The sequence below is a fragment of the Octodon degus genome, unplaced genomic scaffold, assembly GCF_000260255.1.
Source record: "Octodon degus isolate 3935 unplaced genomic scaffold, OctDeg1.0 scaffold00122, whole genome shotgun sequence".
Lineage (NCBI taxonomy): Eukaryota > Metazoa > Chordata > Mammalia > Rodentia > Octodontidae > Octodon > Octodon degus.
In genome coordinates, this window is record NW_004524698.1 from 2,722,335 (window position 1) to 2,734,543 (window position 12,209).

Genomic DNA, 12,209 nt, shown 5'->3' on the forward strand with positions numbered 1-12,209 from the left:
TTACTTTTAAAAGCAGTGGCTTTTACTATAGGCTAAATGCTGCATCATATGGCAAATTAAAATAAGTACATAGAAGATTATTGCTTATATATAATTACTCTTATCCTGCAACAGTGGTGGCAAATCTTTGGTACCCATACCATAGTGCACATGCAGAACCCACTGTAAACACACAAGCCAAATCACTCTAGCAGCAGAACATCAGATGACAGTGTTTTTTTTCTAAACTAAAACTTCAGCTTAGTTTATAAAATTGGGGAGGTAGCTTGGCCGTCTATAAACACTTGCCTGGCAAGCACAAGGACCCAGATTCAATACCTGGTACCACCTGCTGTGCCAACCCTGGAGCCCCAGATGTGCTTTGCGAGCCACCGAAACTGGGCATGGTGGCACACACCTGTAATCCCAGCGCTAAGTAGGCCGCCTGGACCAAATAAATAGATAGATAGATAGATAGATAGATAGATAGATAGATAGATAGATAGATAGATAGATTTATAAAAGAATAAAGACCTCAGTATTTGGCTTTAATTTCAACATTGACACTTTGTGATAAATAAGTGGGTTATGGGTTGCAGTTTGGGCACTTGGCTTAGAGAAGCTCACCATCGCTGTCCTAGAAGATTCACCTGCAAAATCTAGACAAACTGACTTTTGTCTTCCTATTTTCTAGCCCCCCCTTTGTACTCATTCTTCCCATTTTCTTAGAGATGTTTTCCCTTTCTTTTACCCAAACTTGTAAGAGAGCAGGAGAGAGAGAGGAGAGACAAACGGCCAAGAGTGTCTTGGTCCCATATCTTGATGGATATGCCTACTTCCTCTATGAAACCTTCTAGTGCTATCGGCACTTTTTTTTTTTTTTTTTCAAATATCTACAGTGTTTTGTACATTTCTTGTAGCATCACCACACTGTATTAGAGTTACTTTTCCAGAAATTTCCTTTATACTGTGCTATTCTTTAGGGATCATAGCTTTTCTTTTTCTTTTTTTTTTTTTTTATTATTATTATTTTTTTAAATGTGTGTGTGTGTGTGTGTGTGTGTGTGGCCAGCTCAGCCCACCAGGGGGCGGGGCTGGCTGGCATGTGGTGCTGGGGGATTGAACCGTGGTCCCTGTGCTTTGCTGAGCTTGTTTTAAGTAGGTGCTTTAGACCACTGAGCCATCTCACCAGCCCCGATCATAGCTTTTCAATGAAGATATGTTCTGCCTGATTGTATAAACCCCCACAATTTTGTTTCTTGGAAAATGATAGGAATAATACTTCTTCTCAAAATTGTCCTGGAAATTCTGCCTCCCTGCGACTGTCCAGCTCTGGTGTTAGTACTTAATATTGTTGTTCTGTTATAAATTCATAAGTTTTTTTAAATTATCACATAGTAACATTTGGCCTACAGTAAAATTCAGTGCTTTTAAAAGTGGATCTGTGTATCTCTTGATTCAATGTTCCATGTCATTTGTTAAATATATTTTCTCCTGACTTGACAACATTACTCAGCTTTCTTCACATTATTTTCATATCAAATTAAGTATGAATAGCATCAGATCATGAGCCATGGTTCTAATGGAAGTATAACCTTGAGGAACAGTTGACTATAATTAAACTAATAATTATGAAAGCTTTCTTGTAATTGCTGTCAATGTTCCTGACATGTAAGATATATAAGTTTGCATAGAAATTTAGAGGTGAACCACCTGCTGTGCAGAATAAATATTTTATTCACCTACATAGGAAAACAAGTTAGGTGAACTTTAAAACATAAAAATCCTATTTTATGCATTTATGCTTAGATGTATAATTGTGTGACAAAGTTAAATAAAATTAGTTACCATAGAAATAAAGTGGTAGAGATATGGGGCATTATTGTAGAATTTGAGAGGATAGGAAGTTCTTAGAATGATTAGAAAAATTTTATAGCCTCATTTTATTTCCTACAAATTCATACCCATAAGGTATACTGTTGCAGTGTAAAAACATTTAGAATTATAGATTCCCTTAACTTGCAGTCTAAGTGCCTGCCTAGCAAGTGCACTGGTCCAGATCGATTCCTGGTACCATATGCCATGCCAGACAGGGGCATGCTGAGCTGGCCTCTGACACCCAGCATGATGGAACACACCTGTAATCCCAGCACTGGGGAGGCTGAGACAGAAGGATCACTCCAAATCCATAAATTTTTTAAAAAGTTAATACTATATATAGTACTCAATGTCAGTATATTAATGGTGCTTTTATTTTTGGTGTTACGAGATTAGAATATTACTGTCCATATTGTATTCTTACTGCTAAAAGTAAATTTAATTAAAATTTCTCCATCTTTTGAAATGAAAGTTTCACTAATTAAAAAAATATAGTTTCTTATTTTAAAAGGTTTTTTACAGTGTGGTAGAGTACACAATCTTTACCTTTTGGTTTGACTTAGACATCCCTTCTCTTTAATGCTTTTGCTTTTTTTTTTTTTTTTTTTTTTTGCACAATTTATGTACTTAGCAGGAGATGATGACTCCAAGTTAGATGATGTACATTCATTAGGTTCTGGTGCTGGAGAAGGGTATGAACCGATCAGTGATGATGAACTCGATGAAATTCTAGCAGGAGATGTGGAAAAGAGAGAGGACCAACAGGATGAGGAGAAAATGCCAGGTAATTGTTGCAGAGATTGTTGAGCATAAACATTATCCAATTTATGTTATTCTGTATTCTGTTTTAGTCTAAAGAATTGATATAAGATCCTTTGAATTTTTACTTCATAATTAAGATTGAAAGATCAATAAGAAGAAAATTATAGTCCACATTTATACATCTGCCTATTTTTAAGTAGATGTTGCTTATAAAAGAACATCATTCAAAAAAGAAAAATTCTAAGATAATCTGTTCTGAAAGTTTTATTCCAGTTTGGTTTTGATGTTTTTTTTTGCTGTGTTTTGTTTTTTGAGACATTGTCACTATGTAGTTCAGACTTGCTTTGAACTCACTATGCAGCCTAGGCTGGCCTATCCTCCTGCCCCAGCCTCCCAAGTGCTGCGGTTACAGGCTTGCACTGCCATGCCCAGCTCTTTTGTAGAGTGAGAGTATAAGTTGACTTGTGGCACTAGAGTTGTGAGGCACTGTATCATGTACCTATCATGTGTAAGACTGGTAGACAGTATTTGATAAGATTCTGAGCTATATACTAAGAACCTTAAAACTCACACGGTTTTTGGTTTTGTTTTTTTTTTTATAGTGAGGATCCCTGCTTAATCTAGGTATACAAAGTATGAAATACTTATTTTGATTTATTTGCTTGCTCTTATTTTCCACAATTCTTTGTACTAATGTGGAATGTCTTTATGATTGTTGGATATTTTTACCCAAAAGATTTTATCTTTTCATTTGTTCCTTGATGGAGTATTTGCTCCAATGTTAATAATAATCACTGATTCTTCAAGGAATTTCATAATGAATTACTTTTTAAAACTAAATTGTATGTTTGTGCACACACATGCAAACTAAATATGTTAACTTTGGCCCTGGAGAGGATTCTGGTACCGTGTTTCAAAATGTAAGACTTGGTGAGGTCTGTTGTTGGGAATCTCCCATATTGTTCAGATGAGTTATTTATTTTATTTTATTTTTAGATGAGTTATTTTTGTAGGAGTGGGTTAACTTCCTTGTTTTCTTTTGGTTGGAATTTATTATTGTAAGCATTCTTAAATTTTAAACATTTGTTTTTATAGGAAGCTTTCATTTTAAGCAAGTTAAATTTTTGGCTTAAAGTACTTATTAGTTAATGTGTGTTTACTTGATAGACACTCATTTCCCTGGTGTCCATGCAAAGTTTGTTCCAGGACCCATACAAGTACCTAGACATGTGGATACTCAGGTCCTGTATAACATGTAACCTGTACAATATATGATCCTCTTGCATCTTTTAAATAATCCCTAGACTAACTTAGAATTCCTGATACAATGTAGGTGAGTGAATAATGACAAGGAAAAGTATATACATGCTCAGTACCACTTGTTGTATACTTTTGATCTGTGATTGAGTTCACAGATACAAAATCCCATGGATGTGGCGAGCCAAATGTGTTTCTCTGTGACTAAGACTTCTGTTTCTTGATGTAGAAAAAAAAAAAAGAAAGAAAAAGAGCATCCTATGTTTTTTGTTTTTTTTTTAACCTTTTACAGATCCATTAGATGTGATAGATGTGGATTGGTCTGGTCTGATGCCGAAGCATCCTAAAGAACCACGGGAGCCTGGGGCTGCACTCTTAAAATTCACACCTGGAGCTGTTATGCTAAGGGTTGGAATTTCTAAAAAGTTGGCTGGTTCTGAACTCTTCACTAAAGTAAAAGAAACATGTCAGAGACTGTTAGAAAAACCCAAAGGTAATTCCATGTTATTTCATGCCTACTGTGATTGTTAAGATGATTTTGAAAAGGATTTGTTTGGTTGTCAGGTAGCACTAATACTATAGGAACTGATTTTTGGAGGAATCATTTATATTCATAATTTAATCTTCATTTTCAAAATTCTTGCTTAGTTTATTTTGACAAAAATTTAATCCCACAGAAAAACGGCATTAGTAATACATTGAACTTTTAATATAAGTACTTTGGAGAACTGAGGAGTATAGCATGTGTTTAGAATAAGTAAGACCTGGACTCAAACACAGCACTAAAGAGAAAAGTTTGATCTTTCAATAGATCAGTTCGAATGTCAGTGTTCAGTGGTTTACCCAGAGCTCAATAATGCACAATCTAGGAAAACACGTATTTTGTGCATGAGGAGATAGCTCGGGGCCTAAGCGCCTACCTGGCAAGCATAAGGACCCAAGTTTGATCCTGGTATTGCATGCCATGCTGGCCCCAAAACCAGGCCTGTAAGCCCAGTGCTGGGGAGGCTAAAACAAGAGAATCACTACAAGTGCAAACTGTGTAGTGAGACCCTGTACAAAAAAAAAAAAAAATTGTATGTCTAAACAACTTGTGTGTCTTACTAACTCTTTCCCTTGGGAACTGAGTATTTCTCCAAATGCTGATGTCTGGGTTGAGCCTTTAACAAAATTGTAGTCAAGCACAATAGTACATACCTAAGGCCAAGGATTTTTGGGGGCTGAGACGGGAGAGCACAAGTTTGAGCTCAGCCTGGGTAACTTACAACTTAACAGACCTTGTCCCAAAATAAAGAATTGAAAAGCCTGGGGACATAACTCACTTACGGGGATCCAGTCCTAATGGTTCCAAAAACAAAAACAAAAAAAATTATGAAGAGCTGGTGGTGTGGATTCTGTAGGCCTACCCCTTAGTAGTTATTGTTTACCCTCTCTGTGTCAGTGTTAATGTTGGCAACTGGCGCCCTTTGTGCTGTAAGAGCAAATGTACCCTGCAGGGCACCCTGTAGGACACTGTACTGCTGCTGCTTTGTCTGAAAATGTTGTATCACATTGAGTTCTCACCCTATTGAAACAACTTTAATCATTCCATAATCCCTTCATATATCAGTTCTGAGAGTTTTGCTCTTTAATCTGGTGTCTACCATAATTTGTGTAGTAGTTTATTAATAATTTTATTAGTTGACAAAAAGAAGGGATATGGAGGTAAAAGTAAAAGCTGCAATCATGTCTCTGAGAATAAAATTATTAGCAGAATTAAGCGTTTTACTAATCTGAAACTGGAAAATGATATTTTACAAGTTTCATGAATCCTTGCCTCTTTACTCCTTTTAGCATAAACAGGAAAAATTTTTGATTTTGCTGTGACCCAATAAATAGTGTATGTGCATGAAATGTATGTAAATTATATTGTGAAAATTTATTCACCTGAAAAGTGACCAAAGACTTCAATTCTTACCTGTAGTTTGTTTACTACCAATTCACTGTGTAATTATCTTTCATCACTAATTTTGCCATTGCCCACACCAGTGATTAACACATAGTACATATTCAGTAAATGCTTGTGAAATAATTGACTACTGATCTGTGTATTGCATTTAGTCTTTTTTCATGGTCCATCACTAAAGAGCGTATACCCATTCCCTATATCTACAGATATGTAAAGGATATCTATATTTATATATATATATATAGATTATGGGTATAGATGCAGACATATTTTTTAAAGCCAGAAATAAACCTAGACCTAACACAGAAAACTTACATATCTATTGAAATTGCTCTTATGTAGGTTAGCTAATTGCAATATAATTATGTTCACTTGAGTAAACTTTTCCAATTATTTTGCATTCTGTATTTTTCTTTTAAGCATGTAGTTAATGTCTTTTGAATAATATGGTGCTGGTCAGTTCATGAACCACACAAACTAGAAGTTTAGTCATGTTATACTCTCTGAGGAAGTTTACAGTTTCTGTAATGTTTTATATATGTAAAAGGAAATGTTTTGTATTGTACTATTGGGAAAACAGAAAGGATGCCAATAAAAAGAGTATGTTTGTATCTATAGTGGAATAATAGTTCGTTTTTTTATTATCATTGGTTCACTCAGACATTAGTGAATCATCAGAGGAATTTTTTTTCCTTTATGGTATCTTGCCCCAGTTATGGAGATTCTGTTTCTATAAAGCTGAAGTATTTTCAAAAGTTCCTCAGGTGATCTGATAGACTTCAGAGTTTGGGGACTAATTTTGAGTTATTGTTTATGTTTATTTACACCTTTGTTATATACTTTCTTCTACTTAGGTGTAGAACATGTTGACTTATATATGTAAGACAGATTTCTTGTTAATTATCTAATCTCATTGCTTAGATTATGCAGTTTAAAAAATTCAAATAACTGTGTAATGCAGCTTTGTTTGTTCTCCAAGTTGTGTTTTGACTTAGGTGCTATTTACTGCTTTCCTTTGTGAATTCTAATAGTAACCTGTCTGATTATATTGTATTATAGAGCACGTAAGTGTTATTTATTTGAATAACTGGTTCTATTCTGTTATTTTGACTTTCCTTTTATCTATTTTTAAGTCAGTTGTTTCCTTGGTTATTTTTTAAAGTTTTGGTGGGTTGTTGTTGATGTTTGTTTAATTTTGTTTAGCACTAGAGATTGAATCCAGGAGTGCTCAAACTATATAGCCCTTTTTGTTTTGAGATAGTGTCTTAATAAGTTAGTCAGGCTGTCCTCAAACATTGCCCCAGGCTTTCATGGTGGCTTGTAGGTTGGCTAACCATAACCACTTTGCTATCTTAACTGTATTCTTTTTGGAGGGCACAATCTGGAATATTAAATATTCTTGACTCTTGCTGTAATGAAGTCCTGGAATCTAGAACTTTAGTAGTTAATAGTAGGCAACATGCTAAATTTGATTTCAATAATTCTTCACTTAAACTTATAACAATTAGTATATTTAAGATTAACAGCATAGCTATATGTGAAAAATCTTTTGCAGAGAATATTGCCTTTTGTAGGAAATAATTTTCACCCATTCTGTTAATTTTGATTAATCTTATGTTCAAGGAGCCTTTAAGTCATCAGTAGTACTTTCCTGATTTACAACAATTTAATGCATGTTTATTTTTATTAAAAGATACTGACAGTCTTTTTGAACATGAACTGGGGGCTCTTAATATGGCTGCATTACTACGGAAAGAAGAACGAGCAAATCTTCTTAGTAATCTTGGACCTTGCTGTAAAGCATTATGCTTCCGACGGGATTCTGCAATCCGAAAGCAGCTTGTTAAAAATGAGAAGGTACTATAATTTCCTTGGGGAAAAAATCAAAGTGAGAAGCATGGATGGCATGTTTTTATTTGATTGTTTTAAGAAATTATCATTTTACCTGTTTTTATGTGTTTGGACTTGTAGTCTTACTCATGTAAAGGAAGAATCTCTTAAAATTTCTAATGTTTTTCATTTTACTTTAGTGATACTGACCAGTGATTGTTTTGACTAACAAAATTGCTCTGAATATGTTATTTAAAACTTCATACTTAAGAAAAACATTCTTTTGTGAGATATTTTACGTTTTTGTTTTTTTTTTTTTTTATTTGTGTGTGTGTGTGTGTGTGTGCGCGCACGCGCGCACGTGTGTGGCCAGCTCAGCCCAGCAGGGGGCAAGGCTGGCTGGCATGTGGTGCTGGGGGATTGAACCACGGTCCCGCTAAGCTTGTTCTAAGTAGGTGCTTTAGACCACTGAGCCATCTCACCAGCCCCAAAATGGAATAAGGTTTGTTTTTTTTTTCTTTTTTTGCTCTGAATGCCCTCAGGGGTGGTTTGGCTGGCTGGAGTGTTGTGGGGATCGAACTACAGCAACCTGAGGCTGACAGCTTTGTGGAAGCAGCCACTTAAACAACTGAGCTAAGGCCAGGCCCCCCAAAAGATTTTTTTTTTTTTTTGGCAGAACTAGGGGTTGAACTCAGACCCTTGTGCTTGCCAGGGAAGCACTTATCCTACTGAGCCATCTCCCCTACGTTTTTGAAATTTCTTTACATAAACATGTTAGAAAATTTTTTAAATATCAATAAAGGACCAAAAAATCCTAGATAAACAAACCATAGACCAGTATTTCAGAGGTGTTGGTGGTTAGCATGGGTAGTATGACCAAGAAAGTTGGTTTTAAAACATTAGAAAAACATTAACATACTAACTTCTTATAGTGGCAATTAAAATCTGAGATTATGCTTGAATATAGAAGTGCTTTAAACAAAAGGATACTTCACTAAAGAAAGATGCTCAGGTTGAGAGTAAGGGGTAAATTCATAAAAAAAAAAAAAAAATGAGTATAATTTCCTCTCCAGAGGTTAAAGAGGTGGGGAATTTATTCCCTTTTTTTTGGTTTGTTTGTTTGGCAGAACTGGGGATTGAACTCAGGCCCTTGCATTTGCCAGGGAAGCCATCTTCCACTGAGCCATCTCCCCAGCTGGGAATTCATTGAAAAATGAGGATGATTTCCTTTCCAGTGGTTAAAATGGAAACAGATATGAGGAATAAGAGAAGTTTTAAAGCTCACTTTTTTACTTTATAATTATCATGCCTTGCCCTGCTTAAATTCCTACTTAAACTTTTGACAGAATTTCTTTAGTAATCTTAGTTGCCATTCTCATTTCAGTATGTACTTAAGTGTGCTTATTATTTGGCCACAGTCTCAGCTTTCTGAGCTGTACATTTCTCTGAGAGAATAGAGCCTACCATTTCCTAAGCACGTGTGTAATAACTCACTGTCTCCATTGAGCACCTAGAATGGTACCAGTTAACACCAACTTTGGTAGTGAATTAAAAAATAATCATTCACTTTATTTCCTACCTGGTTCAAATAAAAAAATGTTAGTTGAGCAGGATTATATGATTTACAATCTCTTCAGAATCCTTTAAAAGTTGGATATATTGTTTATTATATTTGTTGGTTCCTATATTGATAATGCCTCTCAAAAATTATGACTACCATAAACACCTTTGCAAATTTCTCATGGAGAACCACTGCTGAGGAACTTATTCTTCATGATAAGCACAAATAATTATAGCAGTGTGACACATGAAAATTATAGTGGCACATTATATGTCTTAAATGACCTACCAAAAGAAAGTGTTAGAAGTATTTAGATTACTCCATATTAAAAATGCCAGCACAGCCGGGCATGGTAATATATGCATTTGGGAGGCTCAGACAGGAAGATTACCACAAGTTTAAAGCCAGCCAAAAGCCAAAATAGGAAGGACATAATTAAAGAAATTTTTTTTCAGATATTAGAAAGCCTTATGAAAAATCTTAAGAAAAACAAAAACTTTTAAGCTCTACGCATTTCAAAAATGTATAGAATAAGGTCATTTGTTGGGTTAGGTGTTAAGCTCTATCAGATGAATAAAAGAATATTGTTGACCCAGTATATTGGCATCATCCTCTTATATAGAAGAATGATTGTTTTAAAATATGGAAATTATAAAATATTTCTGAAGAAATAAAAGATTCCCAAAAAAAGAAAAAAAAAAAAACCACTCAGCTGTTGTAAATGGGTTTAATCTCATTTTAATATTATTAAAGTTTGCTGAACCTACAGTAAATAGAAGAAAACAACAGAAAACAAATCAGTGAAATTGAAGATAAAATAAACTTCATGAAACCAAAAGCTGGTTCTTTGAAGAAATGAACAAAATTGATTAGCTAGCAAAACTGAGAAATAAAAAAAACAAATGACCCATATAAAGAATATCACAAATCTCAGATTTTTAAAAGAATAAAGAAATATTATGAATAAATTTAAGCTTATAAATTTGACTAGAAGAAATGTAATGAATTCTAAAACCACAAACTACCAAAACTTAGGAAATAATAGGGCCAGCGAGATAGCTCAGTGGACTAAGCATAGGTATTGGGGTTCCAGACCCAGCATCACATGCAGTGCCAGCCCAGTCCTGGACGTGCTAAGCTGGCCACTGAGTTTGGGCATGGTGGCGTGCCCCTGTCATCCCAGCACTGGGGAGGCTGAAAACAGGAGGATCACTATGAATCTGCATAGTAAGAACCTGTACCAAATTCATTAAAAAAGAATTTAAAAATAACAAATAACCTGAATAGTCCTCTATCGTTCTTTTAATGTGTAGTTAAAAACCTGATAAAAATTTTAAAATCTTCTGATAAACCTCCAGTCTAATCCAAATCTGTCAAAAATTTAAAGAATATATTATACCAGTTCTAAACAGTTTCATTCAGAAAAATGAAGAGACAGAAACACTTCTCAATTCATTTTATGAAAGAGATCACAAGAAAAACTGCAGATTGTTTCATGAAGATGGACACAAAAATCCTAAAAAATATTAGGAAATCAGTAGTACTTATATCAGCATAATGAAATATGGTTTATCCTATGAATGAAAGACTAGCTCTGTGCTCTGCTGTGAAATTAAATTTATCCTGTATAATCCATCATATTAACAGAATAAAGGAGGAAAAATGTATGATCATATCAATCAGTGCAGAAAATTATTTGATAAAGCTTAGTACTCTTACAATAGAAATTCTCAGCACATTGTAATCAGAATGGTTTTTGCTTTTGAGTATCTATAAAAATCTGTATCATTATAGCTAATGATAATTTGAATTCTTTTTCCCTGAGTACAGGAACAAGGCAGGGATGTTCACCCTCCCTACCTGATTCAACATCAAATGAATTATATAAGAGATTCAAGGAACTTACAAAAAAATTCTAGAACCAATAAATACATTTATCAAGGTCACAGGATGCAAAGTTAGTATATAAAAACAGTTGTATTTTGATACACTAAGATTGAATAACTAGACATCCAAAACATTAATGAATTCCTTTTATATTGGCTCCCACAAAATGAAGTAGATGTGATCAAAAAATATGGCGATATTAACTGTATTACAGGAAAAGATCTATTGCCATTTGTCCCCATCAGTGTGTTCCCCCCTCACTTTAGCACATCCCATCATTCTCACTTTATATGTCTTCTCTTTTATGTTTTAAGTTTCAGTGTTCTGGTTACCTTAATGTGTGAGTAGATTCAAAACAATTCCTTTGACATTCACCATAGTTTTCATTATACCTTGTGTAGGTATAAATCTGACAAAGCATGTGCAGGATCTATGTGTCAAAATCTGTAAAACACTGATAAAATTATCAGTGAGAATCTAAGAAGTGAAGAAATACAGTGTGTTCATCAATGGTGAGATTTAGTATAGTTAGGAGTATGTCTCTCCCTTAAATTGACCTGCAGATTTAACAGAATACTAATAAAAATCCAACCAAAACTTTTTGTGTAGATATAAACAACTTGACTCTAAAATTTATGTGAAAGTCAGTGTTACTAGACTCACCAAAGTAATTTTTACAAAAGAATGAAGTTGGAAAATTTATGCTAGTTTTTAAGAGTTACTTGAACTGTAACACTTAAGGTAGTGTAGAATTGGTGAAGGAAGAGAAAGTCAAATCAGTGAAACAGAATAGAGGCCAGAAGTAGATCCCATAAATATGACAAGGAAAGGGAAAGAAAAGTGTTTGAGATTTATTATTAACTTTTTGAGATAATTTTTGTCCATCAAAATTTGAAGCTTTTCAATTGAAAGAGAATGAAAAATCAAACATAACACAGTACTTACAAAATACATTTTTATAAAGAACTGTATTTAGCCAGGTGTGGTGACCCATGCCTGTAATTCCAGAACTCAGGAGTCAGAGGTAGAAGGATTGCCACAAGTTCAAGGCCAGCTACAAAGTGAGTCCAGGCCAGCCTGCACTGCTTAGTGAGACCCTGCCTTTAC

At 34.5% G+C, this 12,209-nt stretch overlaps 1 protein-coding gene across 5 annotated transcripts in view; it reads left to right on the forward strand.

The window, feature by feature from the left end:
• Zc3h13 (zinc finger CCCH-type containing 13) overlaps positions 1-12,209 on the forward strand; it is a 95,571-nt gene that overhangs the window by 61,570 nt on the left and 21,792 nt on the right. For 3 of the 5 annotated variants that reach the window (XM_023700177.1, XM_023700176.1, XM_004640266.3), the window contains exons 16-18: positions 2,489-2,641; positions 4,169-4,369; positions 7,518-7,681. In XM_023700177.1, coding sequence (XP_023555945.1) covers positions 2,489-2,641; positions 4,169-4,369; positions 7,518-7,681 — 518 coding nt within the window. The remainder of the gene's footprint in view (positions 1-2,488; positions 2,642-4,168; positions 4,370-7,517; positions 7,682-12,209) is intronic. The other 2 variants (XM_004640265.2, XM_023700178.1) reach the window with 2 other exon arrangements.